Source organism: Bison bison, unplaced genomic scaffold (assembly GCF_000754665.1).
Source record: "Bison bison bison isolate TAMUID 2011002044 unplaced genomic scaffold, Bison_UMD1.0 scf7180017864289, whole genome shotgun sequence".
NCBI classification, from domain to species: Eukaryota; Metazoa; Chordata; class Mammalia; order Artiodactyla; family Bovidae; genus Bison; species Bison bison.
In genome coordinates, this window is record NW_011494861.1 from 10,904,956 (window position 1) to 10,927,561 (window position 22,606).

The window sequence follows — 22,606 nt, forward strand, 5'->3', positions numbered from 1 at the left end:
TAGTTCTATTTCCAGTTTTTTAAGGAATTTCCATACCGTCTTCCACAGTGGCTGAATCAATTTACATTCCCAAGAACAGTGCAACAGGGTTCCCTTCTCTCCACATTCTGCTGACATTTGTATGTCTTCTTCAGAAAAATGTGTATTCAGATCCTCTGCCCATTTTTTAATCAGGTTGTTCAGTTGATGTTGAGTTGTATAAATTTGTGTATACTTTGAATATTAACCCCTTATCGGAAATATTGTGTGAAAATATCTTCTTCCATTCAGTAGATGGCCTTTTGTTTTGTTCATAGTGTCCTTCACTATACAAAAGCTTTTTAGTTCAATAGTCTCATCTGTTTAGTTTTGCTTTTGTTTCCCTTGCCTGCGGAGACAAATCTGAAAAATATCACTAAGTCTGTTGTCAAAGAACTTATTGCCTATGCGTTCTTTTACAAGTTGTATGGCTTCAGGTCTTATATTTGAGCCTTTCATCCATTTTGAGTTTATTTTTGTATATAATACAGGAGAGTAGTTCAGTTTGAATCTTTTGCGTGTAGCTGTTCAGTTTTCCAAAAATCATTTGTTGAAGAGGCTGTCTTTCCATCATTGTATATTCTTGCCTCCTTTTTTGCAGATTAATTGCCATGTAAGGGTGCTTCTTTTCTGGACTCTCTATCCCATCACTCTATGTCTTTTTTTGTACCAGTATCATACTGTTTTGATTACTGGGGACTTGGAGTACGGTTTGAAACCAGGGAGCATGATTCCTCTAGCTTCATTCTTTCTCAAGATTGTTTGGGCTATTTGGGGTCTTTGAGTTGCCATACAAATTTTAAAATTCTTTATTCTAGTTCTGTGAAAAATACCATTCGTATTTTGATAGGGATTGCACTGAATCTGTAGATTGCCTTGGGTAGTATGGTCATTTTAACAATATTCTTCCAATCCATGAGCATGGTATGTCTTTGCATCTTTTTGTGTCATCTTTAATTTCTTTTTTCAGTGTCTCATTATTTTCTGATTACAGGTGTTTTACTTCCTTAGTTAGAATTAGTCCTGGGTGTTTTAGTCTTTTTTGGTGTGATTGTAAATGGGATTGTTTCTTCATTTCTCTTTCTGATAGTTTGTTGGTGTATAAAAATGCAACAGGTTTCTGTGTATTAATTTTGTATCCTGCAACTTTACTGAATTCATTGATGAGTTCCAGTAATTTTTTGGTGGGTTTTTAGGGTTTTCTGTGTATAGTATCATGTCATCTGCAAACAGTGACAGTTTTACTTCTTCAACTCCAATTTGTATTCCTTTTATTTCTTTTTCTTGTCTGATTGGGCTTCCCAGGAGGCCCAGTGGTCATAGTGAAGACTTCTGACAAAACGTGGTCTACTGGAGGAGGGAGTGCAAACCACTTCAGTATTCTTGTTGTGAGAACCCCATTAGCACTATGAGAAGGCAAAAAGATATAACACCAAAAGATGGCCCCCGCCCAGGCCGGAAAATATCCAATATGCAGTGGGAAAGAGTGGAGGACAATTTCTAATAGCTCCAGAAAGAATGAAGCAGCTGCGCCAAGTGGCAGTGATGCTCAGTTGCAGATGTGTCTGGTAGTGAAAGTAAAGTCTGATGCTGTAAAAAACAACATTGCATAGGAACCTGGAGTGTTAGGTCCATAAATCAAGGTAAGTTGGACATGGTCAAGCAGGAGATGGCAAGAGTGAACATCAGCATCTTAGGAATCAGTGAACTAAAATGGATGGGAATGGGTGAATTTAATTCAGATGACCATTATATCTACTACTGTGGACCAGAATCCCTTAGGAGAAATGGAGTAGCCCTCTTTAGTAAAAAAAAAAAAAAAATTGTCCAAAACACTGTTTTGTATTTGGGTACATTCTCAAAAACAACAGAATGATCTCACTTCATTTCCAAGGCAAACCATTCAACATCATAGTAATCCAAGTCTATGCTCCAATTACCTATGCAGAAGAAGCTGAAGTTGACCGGTTCTATGAAGAACTAATTGCCAGACCTTCTTGAACTAACACCAAAAACAGATGTTCTTTTTTGTGTGTGTGATAAAAAAGTAATTTATTTTTTAATTTATATAATTTTTAACTGAAGGATAATTGCTTTACAGAATTTTGGTTTTCTGTCAAACCTCAACATGAATCAGCCATAGGTATACATATGTCCCCTTCCTCTTGAACCTCCCTCCTATGTTCCTCCCCATCTCACCCTTCTAGGTTGATGCAGAGCCCCTGTTTGAGTTCCCTGAGACATAGAACAAATTCCCATTGGCTATCTCTTTTACATATGGTTATGTAAGTTTCCATGTCACTCTCTCCATACATCACACCCTCTCCTCCCCTTTCCCCATGTCCATAAGTCTCTTCTCTATGTCTGTTTCTCCATTGCTGCCCTGAAAATAAATTCTTTGGTACCATCTTTTTAGATTCCATATATATGTATCAGTATACGATATTTATCTTTCTCTTTCTGACTTACTTGACTCTATGTAATAGGCTCTAGGTTCATCCACCTCATTAGAACTGACTCAAATGCGTTTCTTTTTATGATTGAATAATATTCCATTGTGTATATGTACCAAAAATTCTTTATCCATTCATCTGTTGCTGGACATCTAGGTTGCTTCCATGTTCTAGCTATTGTAAATAGTGTTGCAGTGAACACTGGGGTACATGTGTCTTTTTTAATTTTGGTTTCCTCAGGGTATATGCCTAGGAGTGGGATTGCTGAGTCATATGGTGCTTTTATTACTAGTTTTTTAAGAATCTCCATACCGTCTTCCATAGTGGCTGTATCAATTTACATTCCCACCAACAGTGCAAGAGGGTTTATTTTTTTCCACACGCTCTCCAGCATTTGTTGTTTGTAGACTTTTTAATGATGACCATTCTCACCAGTGTGAGGTGATATCTCATTGTGGTTTTGATTTGCATTTCTCTCATAATGAGTCGGAGAAGGCAATGGCACCCGACTCTAGTACTCTTGCCTGGAAAATCCCATGGACAGAGGAGCCTGGTGGGCTGCAGTCCATGGGGTCACGAAGAGTCAGACATGACTGAGCGACTTCACTTTCACTTTTCACTTTCATGCATTGGAGAAGGAAATGGCAACCCACTCCAGTGTTCTTGCCTGGAGAATCCCAGGGACAGGGGAGCCTGGTGGGCTGCCGTCTATGGGGTCGCACAGAGTCAGACACGACTGAAGTGACTTAGCAGCAGCATAATGAGTGATATTGAGCATCTTTTCATGTGTTTATTAGCCATCTGTAGGTCTTCTTTGGAGAAATGTCTGTTTAGGTCTTTCTCCCACTTTTTGATTGGGTTGTTTGTTTTTCTGATATTGAGTTGTATGAGCTTCTTATATATTTTGGAAATTAATCCTTTGTCAGTTGTTTCCTTTGCTATTACCATCTCCCATTCTGAGAGTTGTCTTTTCACCTTGTTTGTAGTTTCCTTTGATGTGCAAAAGCTTTTAAGTTTAATCCCACTTGTTTACTTTTGTTTTTATTTCCATTACTCTGGGAGGTGGGTCATAGAGGATCTTGCTTTGATTTGTGTCAGCAAGTGTTTGCTTATGTTTTCCTCTAAGAGTTTTATAGATTCTGGTCTTACATTTAGGTCTTTAATCCATTTTGAGTTTATCTTTGTGTTTGGTGTTAGGAAGTGTTCCAATTTCATTCTTTTACATGTAGCTGTCCAGTTTTCCCAGCACCATTTATTGAAGAGGCTGTCTTTTCCGCATTGTATATTCTCACCTCCTTTGTCATAAATAAGGTACCCATAGGTGCAAGGGTTTATTTCTGGGTTCCAGCTCACTGATCCATTCTTCTGCTTCAGATATTCTGCTATTGATTCCTTCTAGAGTATTTTTAATTTCAGTTATTGTGTTGTTTGTATGTTTATTCTTTCATTCTTCTAGGTCTTTGTTAATTGATTCTTGTACTTTCTCCATTCTATTTTCAAGGTTTTTGATCATTTCTACTATAATTATTCTGAATTCTTTTTCAGGTAATTTGCCTATTTCCTCTTCATTTACTTGGGCTTGTGTGTTTCTAGTTTATTTCTTCAGTATTTCTGTGCCTTTTCGTTGTTTTTTTTAACTTATTGTGTTTGAGGTCTCCTTTTCCCAGGCTTCAAGATTTCTTCCTTTTGGTTTCTGCCCTCCTAACCATGGAGATCAGCCCTGGGATCTCTTTGGAAGAAATGATGCTAAAGCTGAAATTCCAGTACTTTGGCCACCTCATGCGAAGAGTTGACTCATTGGAAAAGACTCTGATGCTGGGAGGGATTGGGGTCAGGAGGAGAAGGGACGACAGAGGATGAGATGGCTGGATGGCATCACTGACTCGATGGACGTGAGTCTGGGTGAACTCCGGCAGTTGGTGATGGACAGGGAGGCCTGGCGTGCTGTGATTCATGGGGTCGCACAGAGTCGGACATGACTGAGTGACTGAACTGAACTGAACTGAAGGTTGGCCCAGTGGTTTGTGTGAGCTTTGTGTAGGGTGAGGCTTGTGCTGTTTTTTTTTCCTCTGATGGGCAGGGCTGAGTGAGGTGGTAATCTGTATGCTGATGACTGAGTTTGTATTTTTGTCTTGTCTGTTGTTTGGATGAGGCGTCCTGCACAGGATGATGGTTGGGTGATGCCAGGTCTTGTATTCAAGTGGTTTCCTTTGTGAGAGTTCTCACTATTTGATAATCCCTAGGGTTAGTTCTCTGGTAGTCTAGGGTCTTGGAGTCAATGCTCCCACTCCAGAGGCTCAGGGCTTGATCTCTGACCAGAAACGGAGATTCCACAGGTGGTTTGTTATGGTGTTAAATGGGATTAAAACAAATACCCATAAATGAGAAACCAAAGGTGAACCCCAGATAAATGGCAGTTACAAAATCAGGCAAATAAGAATTAAAATAATGAAATATGCACGTATACATATACACCCATAAGCAAAATAAACACAGTCCAACAGGTACAGTAGTTGACCAGGTGAACAAAGGAAACCAAAAATGATATCCACCAGTTAAGAGCAAAACTTAACTAAAGCACAAGCTGGAAAGCAAAACTAAAGCAAGGTGCCAACTGGGGAATAAGGCAATGAAAACAAAACTAACAGATATGGTGAGAAAAAAAAGAAAAGAAAGAATAGAAATGCAAAGTTAAATAGAGGTAGATAAAGAATATTTATATATATTAAAGATTAACTTAAAGGGGAAAAGAACAGTAGGAAAAGCAAACAAAGGACTGAATGTAGAAAAAATAATAATTGGTTTAAATTTTTTAAAATTAAATTAAATAGAAAAGGAAAACTATAGAACTCCATAGAACTCCATAGTTAAAGGCCAACTTAGAGGCAGAGGTTTATAACAGCAATAAAAAGTGTGACTGAAAAAAAAACTCAAAAGCTTAATTAGATTTCATAGTGCTAATAAAATTGACAACTATAACAGAAGATAAAAAAAAGAAAAAAAAGATAAAAAATCCAAAAGAAACTATGGAACAAGTCAAAATATAAGAATAATAAATGTTTTACTTGAGTCTCTGCTGTCAGCTTCCTTTCCTTCACTGGGAGTCACAGTCCACCTCGCCTGGGATGCTCTCCAACACTGTGCTGGTCTCTGGATCTTCTGTGGGGCATCTCAAACTTTAACATGGTCCTACTCCTGTGTGTTCTTGCCTCCAGTGTCCACAGCTATCCCAGAACTAGTGTGTTTTCTTTTATGGGAGCTTTCAGTGTCCTTTCATATATTCAATAGAAACAAAGTCTGCCTAGTTGATTGTGTGGATTTAATCTGAAGCTTGTACAGCTGGTGGGAAGGTTTTGGGTCTTCTTCCTTAGCCACAGTGCCCCTGGGTTTCAATTGTGGTTTTATTTCTACCTCTGAATGTGGGTCATCCACTGGGGTTTGCTAGTGAGGGTGCCCTGGAGAACTTGGGTTTGACCCTGTGAAGGCCAGGTGTGGAGGTGGTGTGGCTGCTTGGGTCACAGGGGTTCTGCCAGCACCAGGCACTCAGGGGAGTTAGCAGCTAGGGCATCAGGAAATATAGTGCTCTAGAAGGGTATGGCAACCAGTATTGGACAATACACTCCAGTATTCTTACCTGGAGAACCCCACTAACAGAGAAGCCTAGCAGGCCACAGGATTGCAAAGAGTTGGACACAACCCAAGCGGCCCACATGCAGAGATGCAAGACTTTTTTGCCTGTGGCAGCTCTGCCCCAGTGAGGGTTGAGCGTGAAGGTGGCACAGCTGCTTGGGTTGCAGGGGTCCTGGCACGCCAAGTGTGCAGGGACAGCCTCAGCTGCAGGAGTTACAGCCCTATCAGAGTCTTTTTTTTGGGCATCTGGTAGCTGGTGATCAGAAGGCCTCTTTGCCTAGTCTTTCTCTGTAGCCCCGCCCATTCAGGCACTTAGAGGGATCCCTTGCCTGAGGTCTGAATCTCTGTTGTTCCACGCATCAGGCACTTAAAGGGGCACCCTGTGTGGGGTCCTACTCTGTAGTTTGGTGTGTCAGACAAATAGACAGCCTCTCTATTGTTCAGCTGCCTTTGCTGGCCTGTGGGGAGAAAGGCTAGGGTGATGGCTCCACCCCCTAAACATGACTCAGCAGTATCACCTTGCTTCCATGGCTGCCTGGCTTTCCTCCAAAGGCATTTCCCACCACAATCTCCTCCCTCATGTCCCCTTGGCCCATCTCTCTGCAGTCAACAGCAGCCCTCACCTTGGGATTACTCCACAATCCCTACGCTCCAGCTCCCAGGCACTGCACCTTCTAGGGGACCTGCCCCCCTGTCTGGGGTATGTATGGCTGCGGCAAGGACTGTCTGATTCTCTTTCCATTGACGCTGTCACAGATCAGCTGTTTCACTCTCAGCCTTAGTAAATGTTTCTCCTCTGACTCAGACAGTTGCCCGGATGTGGGGATTGGATCCTTTCTTCAGTTATCCCACCTGCCGAGGGCAGGTCTAGTCCTACTAACACTCCTGTTTCCCCCCCTAGTTCCTTCCTCCTACCGAGTTTTGCATGGTTCTATATATTCTTTTTTATTGGTCAGGTACTCCTGTCCACTCTCAGCTGGTGTTCTGCGAGCACTTCTGTGTCTGAAGGTGTATTCCTGATGTATCCACGGAGAGAGATGTACTCCACAACCACCTACTCCTCCGCCATCTTGTTCCTCCCCAGATGTTCTTTTCATCGTAGGGGACCGGAATGCGAAGTAGGAAGTCAAGAGATACCTGGAGTAACAGGCAAATTTGGCCTTGGAGTACACAATGAAGCAGGGCAAAGGCTAACAAGTTCTGTCAAGAGAACACACTAGTCATAGCAAACACCCTTTCCAACAATGCAAGAAATGTCTCTACACATGGACATTACCAGATGGTCAATACCAAAATCAGATTGATTATATTTTTTGCAGCCGAAGATGGAGAAGCTCTGTATAGTCAGGGAAAACAAGACCTGGAGCTGACTGTGGCTCAGCTCATGAGCTCCTTATTGCAAAATCCGGACTTATATTGCAGTAAGTAGGGAAAACCATTAGACCATTCAGGTATGCTACTGCTACTGCTAAGTCACTTCAGTAGTGTCCGACTCTGTGCGACCCCAGAGATGGCAGCCCATCAGGCTCCCCCGTCCCTGGGACTCTCCAGGCAAGAACACTGGAGTGGGTTGCCATTTCCTTCTCCAATGCATGAAAGTGAAAGGGAAGTCGCTCAGTCGTGTCCGACTCTTAGCGACCCCATGGACTGCAGCCTACCAGGCTCCTCCATCCATGGGATTTTCCAGGCAAGAGTACTGGAGTGGGATGCCATTGCCTTTTCCGAGACCATTCAGGTATAACCTAAATCAAATCGCTTCTGATCATACAGTGGAGGTGACAAACAGATTCAAGGGATTAGATCTGGTAGACACAGTGCCTGAAGAACTATGGACAGAAGTTTGTAACATTGTACAGGAGGCAGTGACCAACAACATCCTAAAAAAATAGAAGTTCAAGAAGGCAAAGTGGTTGTCTGCAAGGCCTTACAAATTGCTGAGAAAAGAAGAGAAGCGAAAGGCAATAGAGAAAGGGAAAGATTTACCCATCTGAATTCAGAGTTCCAAAGAATAGCAAGGAGAGATAAGAAAGCCTTCTTCAATGAACAACAATTCAAAGAAATAGAGGGAAACAGTAGAACAGAAAAGGCTAGAGATCTCTTCAAGAAAACTGGAGTTATCAAGAGAAACTTTCATGCAAGGATGGGCACAATAAAGGACAGAAATGGCAAGGACTTAACAGAAGCAGAAGAGATTAAGAAGAATTGGCAATAATACACAGAAGAACTATACAAAAAAGATCTTCATGACCCAGATAACCATGATGGTGTGATCACTCACCTAGAACTAGACATCCTGGAGTGTTAATTCAATTGGCCCTTAGGAAGCTTTACTATGAACAAAGCTGGTGGAGGTAATGGGAATTCCAGCTGAGTTATTTAAAATCCTAAAAGATGATTTTGTTAAAATGCTGCACTCAATATGTCACCTAATTTGGAAAACTCAGCCCTGGTCACAGGACTGAAAAAGGTTAGTTTTCATTCCAATCCCAAAGAAGAGCAATGCCAAAGAATGTTCAAACTACCGTACAACTGCACTGATTTCACATGCTAACAAGGTAATGCTCAAAATCCATCAAGCTAGGCTTCAGCAGTATATGAACTGAGAACTACCAGATGTACAAACTGGGCTTAAAAAGACAGAGAAATCAGAGATCAAATTACCAACATTCGTTGGCTTATAGAGAAAGCAAGGGAATTCCAGAAAGATATCTACATCTGCTTCATTGACTACACTAAAGCCTTTGACTGTGTTGTTGTTCAGTCGCTAAGTCACGTCCAACTCTGCAACCCCATGGACTGTATGTAGCACACCAAGCTTCCCTATCCTTCACTATGTCCCAGAGTTTTGCTCAAATTCATGTCCATTGAGTCAGTGAGGCTATTTAACCATCTCATCCTCTGCTACCCCCTTCTCCTTTTGCCTTCAATCTTGGCCAGCATCTGGGTCTTTTCCAGTGAGTCAGCTCCTTCACACCAGATGGCTAAAGTATTGGAGCTTCAGTTTCAGCATCAGTCCTTTTAATGAGTATTCACATTCATTGATTTGTGGATACTGAAAAATCCTTGCATCCCTGGGATACATCCCACTTGATTGTGGTATGTGATCCTTTTAACATATTATTGGATTCAGTTTGCTGGTATTTTGTTGAGGATTTTTGCATCTATATTCATCAGTGATACTGACCTGTAATTTTTTGTGTGCAATATCTTTGTCTGGTTTTAGTATTAGGGTGATGCTGGCCTCATAGAATGAGTTCAGAAGCATTCCTTCCTCTGCATTTTCTTGGAATGGTTTGAGAAGGATAAGTGTTAACTCTTCTCTTTAATGTTTGGTAGAATTCACCTGTGAAGCCATCTGCTCCTGGAGTTCTGTTTGTTGACAGTATTTTTTTAAATAGCTTTTTGAGGAAGTCTCTTATGGTGCTTTGTATTTCTGTGATGCCAGTTGTAACATTTTTTAATTTATTCTTTTTATTTTACAATTTTTAAAATTATTCGTTTACTTATTCACTTTTGGCTGCGTCAGGTCTTAGTTGCAGTGCACAGGCTTCGCTCTAGTTGTGGTGCATGGAGTCCAGCATGTGGGCGCTATAGCTGGGATGCTCAGGCTTAGTTGCCCCGCAGTGTGTGGGATCCTGGTTCCCTGAGACTGAACCCACATTCCTTGCATTGAAAGTCAGATTCTTAGCCACTGGACCACCAGGGAAGTCCCCTAATTTTTATGTTGAAGTATAGTTTATTTACTTTGTTGTGTTAGTTTCAGGTTGTAAAGCGAAATGATTCAGATGTACGTATATCCATTCTCTTTCAGATTCTTTTCCCATATAATTTTTTACAGAATACTGAGTATAGTTCCCTGTGCTATATAGCAGATCCTTGTTAATCATCTATTTTACATATATTATTGTGTGTATGTTAATTCCAAACTCCTACTTTATCTCTTCCCGCCATGTCTCCCCTTTGGTAACCATAAGTTTGTTTTCAAAGTCTGTGAGTCTGTTTCTGTTTTGTAAATAATTTCATTTGTATTGTGTTTTTTTAGATGCCACATATGAGTGAGATCATATGATATTCATCTTTTTCTGACTCACTTTACTCAGAATGGAAGTCTCTAGGTCCATCTCACTGCAAATGGCATGATTTCATTCTTTTTTTAATGGTTGAGTTATATTTTCTTGGAATGGTTTGAGAAGGATAAGTGTTAACTCTTCTTCTTAATGTTTGGTAGAATTCACCTGTGAAGCCATCTGCTCCTGGAGTTCTGTTTGTTGACAGTATTTTTTAAAATAGCTTTTTGTGGAAATCTCTTACGGTGCTTTGTATTTCTATGATGCCAGTTGTATATATATGATCATATATATATATATATATATATATATCTCACAACTTCTTTTTCCATTCATCTGTCAATGGACCGTAGGTTGCTTCTATGTCTTGGCTATTGTAAATAGTGCTGCTATGAACACTGGAATGTATGTATCTTCAAATTATGGTTTTCTCTAGATAGATGCCCACCAGTGGGATTGCTAGATCACATGGTAGCCCTATTTTCAGTTTTTATGGAACTTCCATACTATTCTTCATAGTGACTGTACCAATTTACATTTCCATCAACAGTGCAGGAGGGTTCCCTTTTCTCCACACCCTCTCTAGCATTTATCATTCGTATGCTTTTTGAGGATGGCCATTCTTACCGGTTGAGAAATTTGTATGCAGGTCAGGAAACAACAGTTAAAACTGGACATGGAACAACAGACTGGTTCCAAATAGGAAAAGGAGTACATCAAAGCTGTATATTGTCACCCTGCTTATTTAACTTATATGCAGAGTACATCATGAGAAATGCTGGGCTGGAAGAAGCACAAGCTGGAGTCAAGATTGCCGGGAGAAATATCAATAACCTCAGATATGCAGATGACACCACCCTTATGGCAGAAAGTGAAGAGGAACTAAAAATAAAAAGCCTCTTGATGAAGGTGAAAGAGGAGAGTGAAAAAGTTGGCTTAAAACTCAACATTCAGAAAACGAAGATCATGGCATCTGGTCCCATCACTTCATGGGAAATAGATGGGGAAACAGTGTCAGACTTTATTTTTCTGGGCTCCAAAATCACTGCAGATGGTGACTGCAGCCATGAAATTAAAAGACACTTACTCCTTGGAAGAAAAGTTATGACCAACCTAGATAGCATATTGAAAAGCAGAGACATTACTTTGCCAACAAAGGTCCGTCTCGTCAAGACTATGGTTTTTCCAGTGGTCGTGTATGGATGTGAGAGTTGGACTGTGAAGAAGGCTGAGCGCCGAAGAATTGATGCTTTTGAACTGTGGTGTTGGAGAAGACTCTTAAGAGTCCCTTGGACTGCAAGGAGATCCAACCAGTCCATTCTGAAGGAGATCAGTCCTGGGTGTTCATTGGAAGGACTGATGTTGAAGCTGAAACTCCAGTACTTTGGCTACCTCATGCCAAGAGTTGACTCATTGGGAAAGACTCTGATGCTGGGAGGGATTGGGGGCAGGAGGAGAAGGGGATGACAGAGGATGAGATGGCTGGATGGCATCACTGACTCGATGGACGTGAGTTTGAGTGAACTCCGGGAGTTGGTGATGGACATGGAGGCCTGGGGTGCTGTAGTTCATGGGGTCGCAAAGAGCTGGACACGACTAAGCGAGCAACTGAACTGAACTGATTTTTACTGGTGTGCGGTGATACCTCATATAGTTTTTGATTTTCATTTCTCTAATAATCAATGATGTTGAGCATCTTTTCATGTGTTTGTTGACCATCTGTATTTCTTCTTTGGAGAAACGTCTAAATGGGTCTGCCCATTTTTTTATTGGGTTTGTTTGTGGGATTTTGTGTGTGTGTGTACGTTGTTTTGGCCATGCTGCAAATGTGTGGGATCTTACTTCCCTGACCAAGTGACTAGAGATTGAACCCGTGCCCCCTGCAGTGGAAGCACAGAGTCCTAAGCAATGGGCTGGCAGGGCACTCCCCAGTTGTTTGTTTTTTATATTGTGCTTCATGAGCTGTTTGTACATTTTGGAGATGAATTCCTTGGTTGCTTCCTTTGCAAATATTTTCTCCCATTCTCTGAGCTGTCTTTTCTTTTTGTTTATGGTTTCCTTTGCTGTGCAAAAACTTTACAGTTCAGTTAAGTCCTATTTGTTTATTTTTGTTTTTATTTTCATTACTCTAGGAGATGGTTCAAAAAAGATGTTGCGATTTGTGTCAAAGAGTATTCTGCCTGTATTTTCCTCTAACAGTTTTATAGTATCCAGTCTTATATTTAGGTCTTTAATCCATTTTGAGTTTATTTTTGTGTGTGGTATGAGAATTCTGATTTCATTATTTTACATGTAACTGTTCAGTTTTTCCAGAACCACTTATTGAAGAGACTGTCTTTTCTCCATCGTATATTCTTACCTCCTTTGTTTTAGATTAATTAACCATAAATGTGTGGGTTTATTTCTGGGCTTTCTGTCCTGTTGCATTGACATGTATTTCTGCTTGTAACTTCTTTTTTACTTCTGATTTCTAGATTTGAGCCCTCTCTCTGTTTTTCTCTTGTTGAGTTGGCCTCAAGATTTATCAATTCTGTTTATCTTTTCAGAGAACCAGCTCAGTTTCATTGCTATTGTTTATTTAAGTCTCTATTTCATTTATTTCTGTTCTGATCTTCATGATTTCTTTCCTTCTGCTAAGTGGGTTTTGTTTGTTCTTTCTCTAATTGCTTTAGGTTATATTTAGGCTGTTTATTTGAGATTTCTCTTGTTTCCCATGGTAAGCCTGTATGTCTATAAACTTACATCCTATAACTGCTTCTGCTGCATCCCACAGGTTTTGGATTTTGTTGGCTTGTTTTCCTTTGTGCCTAGGTCAAATTTGTCCCTAGAAGAAAATTTTAATTTCCTCTCTGATTTCGGCAGTGATCCAGTTGTTGTTTAGTAGTGTATTGTCTAGCCTCCTTGTGTTTGTGTTTCCTGTGGTTTTTTCCTTGTAGTTGGTTTTCAGTCACGTAGTTTTGTGGTCAGAAAGGATGCCTGATATGATTTCAATTTTCTTAGATTTGTTGAGACTTGATATGTGGCCTATTCTGTGATCTGTCCTAGAGACTGTTTCATGTACACTTGAAATTATTTGCTATTTTTGAATGGAATGTTCTATATAGATCTATTAAGTTCATTTGGTCTAATGTGTCATTTAAGTCATTGTTTTCTTATTGATTTTCTGTCTGGATGACCTGTCCATTAATGTAAGTGGGGTGTTAAAGTCCCCCCTTACATTAACTATTATAGTGTTACTATCAGTTTCTCCTTTTGTGTTTGTTAATATTAATACTTGCTTTATGTCTTTAGGGGCTCCTATATTGGGTGCGTATTTGTTTACAATTGTTCATCTTTTTCTTGGCTTGATCCTTCGATCATTATGTAGGGTTCTTCTTTGTTTCTTATAACAGCCTTCGTTTTAAAGTCTACTTTGTCTGATATAACTATTGATAACTCAGCTTTCTTTTCATTTCCATTTTGCATGGAATACCTTCTTCCATCATGTCTTTAAGTCTGTATGTGTCTCTAGATCTGAAGTGAGTCTCTTGTGAAGTGAAAGTCGCTCAGTTGTGTCTAACTCTTTGCGGCCCCATGGACTGTAGCCTGCCAGGCTCCTCTGTCCATGGAATTCTCCAGGCAAGAATACTTGAATGGGTAATCATTCCCTTCTCCAGGGGATCTTCCCAACCCAGGATCAAACCCAGGTCTTCCTGCATTGCAGGTGGATTCTTTACCATCTGAGCCACCAGGGTAGCCCAATAATACTGGAGTGGGTAGCCTATCCCTTCTCCAGGGGATCTTCCCATCCCAGGAATTGAACCAGGGTCTCCTGCACTGCAGGTGGCTTCTTTACCAGCTGAGTTACCAGGGAAGCTCTTTACTGGAATGGGTTGCCATACCCTCCTCCAGGGATCTTCCCAACCCAGATCTTTCCAACCCAGGGACAGAACCCAGGTCTCCCTCATTGCAGGCAGATTCCTTACTGTCTGAGCCACCAGGGAAGCCCATGAATATTGGAGTGGGTAGCCTGTCCCTTCTCCAGGGGATCTTTCCAACCTTGGAATTGAACTGGAGACTCCTGCACTGCAGGCAGATTCTTTACCAGCTGAGCTATGAAGCAGCATATATGTGGGCCCATTCAGTCACTCTGTGTCTTTTAATTAGGGCATTTAGTCCATTTGCATTTGAAGTAGTTACTGATAGGTACGTACTTCTTGCTATTTAGTTAGTTGTTTGAGGGCTGTGTTTTTAGTTCTATTTTGTTCTTTTCTTCTTCTGTTCTCCTCTCTTATGATTTGATGATGGTCTTTATTGTTACCTTTGGATTCCTTTCTCTTTGGTATGTGTGTATCTATTACAGATTTTTAGTTTGTGGTTACCATGAGCCTCATATACAGCAGTGTGTATGTATGTGTGTTAGTTGCCCAGTTGTGTCTGACTTTAGCACACCAGGCTCCTCCGTTCATGGAATTCTCCAGGCAAGAATACTGAGTGGGTAGCCATTCTCTTCTCCAGGGGATCTTTCCAACCCAGGGATTGAACCTCAGTCTCCTGTATCGCAGGCAGATTCTTTACCACCTGGGCCACTAAGGAGGCCCAGATGTGTGTGTGTGTGTATACATGCCACTGGCGGGTGGGGCTGAGGGGTCTAGGATGTCCCAAATTGATGTTGGCCTGCAGGTGAGTGGGACCAGATCCTGGGGTGATGTTGGCCTGCAGGTGGGCAAGCTGGGTCCTGATATGGCACGGCGTGGGGCTGTGGTAGTTCTGATCTGGCATCTGCCCATTGGAGGGCAGGGCTGGGGCCCAGGGCTTCCAGAATTGGTATCAAGCCAGTGGTGGGTCTGGCAGCAGGGTCTGGGGGTCCTGGAGCTGGTGTGTCAGCTCACTGGTGTGCAGGCGGGGTCCTAGCACTGGTAAGCCAGAGGGCAGAGTGTGACATGGCACTCGCTGCCCTGTGCCCTAATGTTAGAGCCAGCTCCCCGAGAACAGCTGCTGGCAGCGTCCCTGTCCCCAGGGTGAGCTGCCCGCACCTCCAGCCTCTCCAGGAGGTTTCCTGAGATCAGCAGTGGGTCTGGCCCAGGCTCCTTTCCGTTTCCTGTTTCTGCTTGGGGCCCCGAGTGTGTGGGACTTTGTGCAAGTCCTCTAAGAGCAGTGTTGCTATTCCCACAGCCCTCTGCCTCTCCCAAAGGGAAGTCCATGCTGGCCTTCAAAGTCAGATGTCCAGGGGCCTGTCTTCCTGATGCCAACCCCCAGGGTGGGGAGCCTGATATGGGTCTTGGACCCCCCTCCTTGGGGAGAACCTCTGCAATTATGATGGTCCTTCAATTTGGGGTTCCCCCCAGGTGTGGGTCTTGATGCACCACGACTTTGCCCCCACCCCACCCCATTGAAGGTCCTCCTTTACGTCTTTGATTGTAGACCGTCTTTTCTGCTGCGCTAATCCTTACACGTCTGTTATATTCTGGGTGTGAGACCTTCCTCAAATCTGTGTACTGTAGATAATTTCTCATATTCTGTGGCCTCTCTTCATCTTCTTAATGTCTTTGTAGAAGACAGATGGTTAATTCTTTGAAATCCAGTTTTTTAAATGTTTTTTTAAATCCATCTCTGTACTTTGTAAACTTTTTGCAGCTGATTTTGCCCCAGGATGGAAGAAGACGACAAGAAGTTTTTGGATGACAAGCCGCTCGTGGAAGATGGTAATTAAGAAGGGTCTCCTCACAAAGAACATACATTTCACAGCACAGAAGGCACAGGGTGGGCTTGATCAGGGCCCTTTAATTCCCTTTTTTTCATAGAAGCTACATTTTTTAAGCTCACATTTTTCTTGAAAAGGCAGCCTACAGTATTCTGTCTTTAACTGGAGAAAGGGTTCACGTGGCTGAGACCTTGAAGATGGTGACTGTGGTTTCCAGCGTCTCTGTGGAGGAATCTGGTGCTGTTTACTCCAGTCCTCTGAATGTGATCTGTTCTTGTTTTATTTTCCTGGAAACTTTTGGATTAAAAAAAAAGTCCTATGATCTGCAGTTCCTCTAAGACATGCTTTGGTTTGGGCTAGTGCTGGACACCAGCAGGACAGCTTTACAAGGACACTGATGTCCCTGCCCCACTAGGACCCACTTCCATGCCTGAGAGCCCCTGCCCCGAAGCTGTGCTGCCTTCTCCCTTCTACTGACCCCTGTCTCATGACTGTAGATTCATGCCTTTTAGAACTTCTTTTCAGTCATTTTTGCTGAGCTTTAATGAAGGACTGGAGCTAAGCCGTGTTTTGCTGGAAATCGGCCGTGATTCTCAAAGGCAATAATTCTCACACTTTTTTGTCAGGAAACTCCATTATATTCCTAAAAAATTACTGAAGACCCAAAGAGCGCTGGTTTACATCAGTTATACCTTTCAGTGTTTACTGCATTAAGAACTAAAGCTAAAAAAATGTTATTTACTCACTTAAAATAGCAGTAATAAACCTGCTGGGTGTAACATGCAGAGCCTAGCCTAAGAGCAGATGTCTGCCTTTCACTAGTCTGGTGTGGTATCCTGTGTCATGTGGCCTCTGGAAAACTCTGAAAGGTTGTTGCTGAGCCATGAAAGACGCCAGGATTCTTGGCCTCCGGAGGAGAGGGATTTAATCTGGGCCCAGTGACAAGGCTTGATCACTCAGAGCTTTTGTGTAATACCGTTTTATTAAAGTATAAAAGAGATAGATGTAGACATCAGAAGGGGGCAGAAAGTGTCCCCCTTGCAAGTTTTAACGAGCTGTTTTATGTCTGTTAGAAAGGTATTAATCAGATAAGAGAGACACCTCAAGGCTGAGGGAGTTTCACCAGGCCCCTCTCCCACAATATGCATTTTTGAGATAGGACTGCCTGAGGGGTGTCCTCCCCCAGCCATAAAACAATTGATATGAATACTGGTTTGTTGAGCTATTATCAGCCCAAGGTTTGAGAAAGGAAAAAAGTTAGTCTTAGGTGGAACCATTTTGAAGAAAGGCAAATTCCAAAGCAAATACATAGTTTTATTAACATAGTTTAAGAAAAACATTTGCATAAGAAAAACGCATTGGTTAGCTCAAGGTTTGAGAAAAGTTAAGTTCAGGTGGAACCAGGTGTCGCCATGGCAACACAGAATCTTAAGAGAAACCTCCTTTTAATTTTGAATAAAGAAGGAAAAAGAATCTGACACTTGTAGTTTGTTTCCTCCTGCCACTTAAGGGAGAGATAAAAAATGGCACTGCAGTCTATTTCCTCTGTTTGGAGACCCCTGGCCTTCCTGCCTGTTACCCTGTCAGCTCCACGCCACACTCACTGATCTCAGGGCGGAAGAGACAGGTAGTGTTTTGCTATTGTTACAAAAATAGCTTTGAAGTGCCGACCCCTGGAAAGGGTTAACCGGGCCACGTTTTGAGAATCGCTGCACCTGTCAGGATTTATCCAGGAGCCTCAGGCTTGAGGGTCTCCATCTGCTTTCTCTTGCTTGACGTCTAGACACAGAGGAGCTGGAGGACCCAGAGCTTGTGCTGGACTGTGTCCCCAGGGAGGCTGAGCAGAAGGCCGGCCTGGGAAGCTCCTGGTAACTGACCTGGGTGAGGACGGGGTGAGGGGACCTCTGTATTCTGGACAGTACGGTGGGGGAACATAGCCCCCACACAAGGGTAGCAGGTGTCCTTTCCACGTCAAGTCCAGGAATAGAGCAGAGCAAGGACAAGCAGAAGCAGAGGTTGACTGCTCAGGAGAAAAGGCAGGCCTGCCTGCTGCGCAGGGACTTGAGCCACCTGGACCAGCTGCATGAAGAGAAAGACCTTTTCATCCAGAAGACAAGGTAAGTGGGCCAGCCGGTCCCCTGCCCCAGGCTGTGTGGGTGCCCTGGCCGCGGGGGTTCCCTGCCCTCCACTCCTATCTAACCAGCAGTAACACTGCTGTGTGGATGACATGAAACTTCACTCATGAATGTGTGAGATGGAGGAGGAGAGGTCAGCCACCCCGGGCCTGGTCCCATCCAAGGAGAGGGAGACTGAGGCCTGGGGTACGCACGACCACTCACCCTGATTCTGGCTCAACTTCCAGGGGGGAGCTACGTGCCTGCCGCAGGAGGATGGAACTCCTAGTCAAGCAGCAGGAGAGTGTGGCAGCCGAGATAGCTGCAGAGAGGGCAGCCAACAACATGTAGGTCTGAGGTTGGAGGTGGGGCCTTGGGGCCAGTGTGTGAGCAAGGAGCCATGTCCACCCAATTGTGACCCGCATCTAGTGCCCACTGCACCCAGGTGGCAAGGGAATGGACCCATCTCCTGCCCTTGTGGGAATCTGACAGCTGCAGCAGACACCAGGAGTCAGGTGGCCACGACCCGGGAGGGAGGTCACTTTGATACGGGTGTCCAGGGGGCCCTCCCTGAGAAGGGGACCCACAGGCTGGAACCTGAGTGATAGAAACAGCAGCCACGCGGCACTGGAGCAGGAGCACCAGGGTGGGCTAGGTAGGGGTGGGGAGGAGCATCCAGCACAGGGCCTCAGATGGCACCAGGTCACGGGCCTGCAGACCAGAGCCATCTGGTCAGTGTCACTAAAGGCCATTCTCATAGAGATGACCCCATCCGCTTCTGCCCTTAGAGGGGGTATTTAGGGGCGGTGCATCTGTGTGTCCTACCCCATCACCACCCACCCATTCATCAGAGCATAACTGGGCTCAGATGACTGGGGGTCAAAGGCACTTGAAGTAGAAATTTCAAGGGGATTTCTTGAAGCGCACCACCCCCGCCAAGGAGGGATTGGCCAAGGGCGGGTCTCTCGGTGGCTTTTGTCCTCGAGATGCTTCTGGTTGGCAGATGAGTATGCTGGGTCCTTCCTGGGCCAAAACCAGGCTGGGCCTGCTGCTCTGAGGAGCTGGCAACCAGGGAACAGCTCCCCATCCTGTTAGAGAGGCCAGTGGAGCGGGTAAAGGCAGCGTGGTCAGATCAGTGAGAGTAGGCCCAGCAGAAGCCTGCCTTCGGCCATGTTTCTGCCCGCCCAGCTGACACTCATCTCCTGCAAGTGAAAAATCAGTTGAAGGCATGGCTGGCTGGGGGCCGGCAACCCTAAGGCCCTGATTGCCGCTGTCCCTGCGGTCCCCAGGGCAGCCATGGGCCGCCTGGAGGCAGCGTCGCGGCGCCTGTGCTCGGAGCTGAAGAACGAGCGGGACCTGCAGGCGCAGATGATGGCGGTGCTGCAGCAGAGCCAGTGAGTCCAGGCCGGCTGGGGGCGGGCGCCTGGAGACAGAGAACCACACTTGGCACTTGACTTTCAAGCTGCCTAAAAATGGAAGGGTAGCCAAGACTTCCCTTTTTGTTCAGTGTTTTTCACTTTCTCCACGTTTCTTTGAATTCTTAGGAACCGTGAAATCAGCTGCTTCTTCCTTTTTTCCTGCTCTTTGTGCCCCCATGGAACAACTGAAACGATTTTTAAATCTTTATGCCTTTTCTACAAGCATCCCCCCAGACCCCACCCCCTAGAGAGATACTCCACCTGGAGCTTGTCCTGGCAGCCCTGCCGTGCGCCAGCCAACATCTGGGCTGCTCCTCACCAGCCTGGGACACCCCTGGTGGCCCTGCCTTTGTCCATCACTGTATCGTCCATTTAGTTTTTTAAAGCTTCTAACTTTTGAAAGAATTTCAAGTTTACAGAAGACTTGCAAAAACAGCACAAAGAATCCCCAGTGTCCCCTCCATTATCTGGTGACACTTTACAGCAAGAGGGTCCCACCTGGGGTGGTTACAGAGGGTTGTCCTGCCTCCAGTAGGAAGGGCCTTCTGACCTCAATATTTCTGAAGATTCCGCCCCCAGAAGGGCCCCCCAAGTTGCCTTTGTGTGATGTCTCCTCAGGACGGTGGCCTGGGATCCCCTACCTGGTGCCCCCCAGCAAGAGTCCTGAAGGCCACTGGTCCCCTTTCTTGGTGGGGGAGATTTCAGTCCCTTGATGGAGACGCGGTCTGCAGGGCTCCTTCTGCGCAGCCACGCTTTTCCTGTGGGAACTTGCTGGAACTTGTGCACTGTGTCAGCCTGGAGAGCCCCTCCCCGCCCCTCTCACGCTCCCGTTTTGCATTTACTGATGTTTCTCGCTTGAATCGGTTGTGATGATGGCTGCCAAAGGGCAATTTTCATTCACTTTTTGTGTGTGTGGCCCCCTGGCCACCTGGGGTGGGAGCAGAGTCCTCACCACCGGACCGCCAGGGAGGTCCGTGCAAGCAGTTTTCTAATTCTGTGAGTCTTTCTAAGTGTGCGAGTTCTCATCCTGCTGTAGAGAACAACGTCTCATGTCTCTCTGTGTCAGTGCAGACTCTCCAATTTCTTTTCTGCTCAGTGACTTGTTCCTGCTCCATCTTTATCGTCCCCAGTTTGGCCAGTGGGACCTCTTTCAAGCTGGCTCTCTGTCATTTTTCCAGCACTTTCTGGGGGTAACAACAAGTTCCAGGCTTGCTTGTTTATTGTTGCCCAGCTCTGGACCTGCCAGGTGTGCCCAGAACCTGGTTTCTTGCAGAGAGAACGGTGTTTAGGGATCCAGGGTGGGTACCAGGGGGACTCACTGCTCCAGGCTGTCTCTCAGACAGAGCTGGGAAGCACATGTTCTTCTGTGTGTCTGCTGAAACAGGAGTTCATGCCTGGAAGTCCAGCTCCAACAAAAGCAGAGGCTCACCCTCATCTCCCGTCTGACCTGCTCTGTCTCTTCTCTGACCTTCAGAGGCTCACCCTCGTCTCCTGTCTGATCTGTCTTGTCTCTTCTCTGACCTTCAGAGGCTCACCCTCGTCTCCCGTCTGACCTGCTCTGTCTCTTCTCTGACCTTCAGAGGCTCACCCTTGTCTCCTGTCTGATCTGTCTTGTCTCTTCTCTGACCTTCAGAAACTTGCCGCTCATTATCCTCTGTGTTTTCACTCATTTTCCTCTGTGTTTTCACTCATTTCTCCTCCCACCAAATGCCAGTCTGCTGACCATGCCCAGCTGCCTGCTCCTCAGGCCCTGACCCAGGGAGCCCAGCTGCCTGCCCCCCTCATGTGGGCGTGGCCAATGCCCACTTACTTTCTTACAAATCAGCTAAGGTCTAATTTACATGCAAGAAAACGCACATCAGATGTCCCCTCGTGTGTCCCACCCATCAGCAGCACCGACCCCAGCGATCATGGGTGTCCCCCCCGCCCCGCCTCATTAGGTGTGCGGACCCTGCAGTGCTTACTGCCTTGCGCCCACTCCTCCTCCCTACACAGCAGCCACGAGGCACCTCCCTTCATGGCTGCAGAGTCCACTGCCATTTGCGTCACGGCTGAGCAGGGCCGCCCAGGCCCCTCCTGGCTCCCATTGGAAGCCCACCCAGTTCCATGGCCCAGTCAGTGTCCGCCTTGGACAGCATAGTGGCCCCTCTGCTCTCTGGTGCAGTCATCAGCTTCAGCTTCCAGCTCCATGGCCTCGTTGCTGGTTCTTCCTTGGATGTTGCTCCGTGAGCACCAAGGCTTGGTAAATAGCTCTGTCCACTGCTTGGTGCTTCCCTGAGCTGGCCACCACCTCTGGGCCAGTGTGTTCAAGCCTGTGCCCATGGCAGCCACACCAGGGGTGTCACCTGGGACCCCTGGCAGCCCTCCCCTGGGCCTATGACCAACCAGAAGTCACCCTTGAACCTGTTCTCGGGGGGATGTGCCTTCAGGGCCCTCGGTGTTGCTGCTGGAGTCTGTGCGCCCAAAATCAAGGGCACCCCAGGCCACAGGGATGTCAACGAGCCCCCCCAACTCGCAGTTTGGGCTGAGGGTGGGCGGGCCACAGAGCAAGTGTCAGCTGACCCCAAGGCCATCCTCCGGGGGCATGTGTCCCATTCCACCTGGAGCCCTGTGGGCACACCTGACCTTGGGGGTTGGGAGCTCAGACAGAGCCACTCACTGACACCAAGCACCTGCTGAGTGCCAGACCCTGATCCCAGTGCTTAGGGGTTGATCCCAGCACTTAGGCGTCATCAGTGAGTAAAACCCCAGAAAACCTTGCCGCGAGGAGCCTGTATCATGGGGGCTGGGGCATGGTAAGAGGCAGGTAAGAGGGTGGGCGCCATGTGGTGGGGCCTCTACTCCCCTGCGCCCAGAGAGCAGAGCTGCGGTGGCAGGGGCCCAAGTGTCATTGGTCAGATGCAGTGCCACATCCCTGGAGTGGCTGCAGCACAGAGGGGTAGCCCAGTCTCCCACCCCTGGCTGACGTGAACAACTCCACCTGCCAGGAGCGCCCTGTGGCAGATCGAGGTCCAGGAGGGGCAGCTAGAGGACGCCCGCAAGTCGGCCCAAGAGGAGGCTGCAGCCGCCAGGAGAGGCCTTCAGGAGCGGGCAGCCAAGCAGCTGCACCGGGAGATGGGGGCCTCGGGGAAGGCAGAGCGGAACAGACTGCTGCGAGCCCGGTGCGTCCAGGCCTGGGGTCCTGCCTGCCCCCTCCCCGACCTGCCCGCCCAGCCCCACCCTC

General features: G+C 45.6%; 1 protein-coding gene across 1 annotated transcript in view; it reads left to right on the top strand.

The window, feature by feature from the left end:
• Window positions 1-22,606, top strand: part of CFAP74 (cilia and flagella associated protein 74) — a gene marked incomplete at its 3' end in the record, with an annotated part of 88,613 nt that overhangs the window by 15,909 nt on the left and 50,098 nt on the right. The window contains exons 2-7 of the mRNA XM_010850216.1: window positions 15,785-15,852; window positions 17,635-17,719; window positions 17,828-17,968; window positions 18,214-18,312; window positions 19,255-19,359; window positions 22,371-22,544. Of these exons, the coding sequence (XP_010848518.1) occupies window positions 15,801-15,852; window positions 17,635-17,719; window positions 17,828-17,968; window positions 18,214-18,312; window positions 19,255-19,359; window positions 22,371-22,544 (656 nt within the window). The remainder of the gene's footprint in view (window positions 1-15,784; window positions 15,853-17,634; window positions 17,720-17,827; window positions 17,969-18,213; window positions 18,313-19,254; window positions 19,360-22,370; window positions 22,545-22,606) is intronic.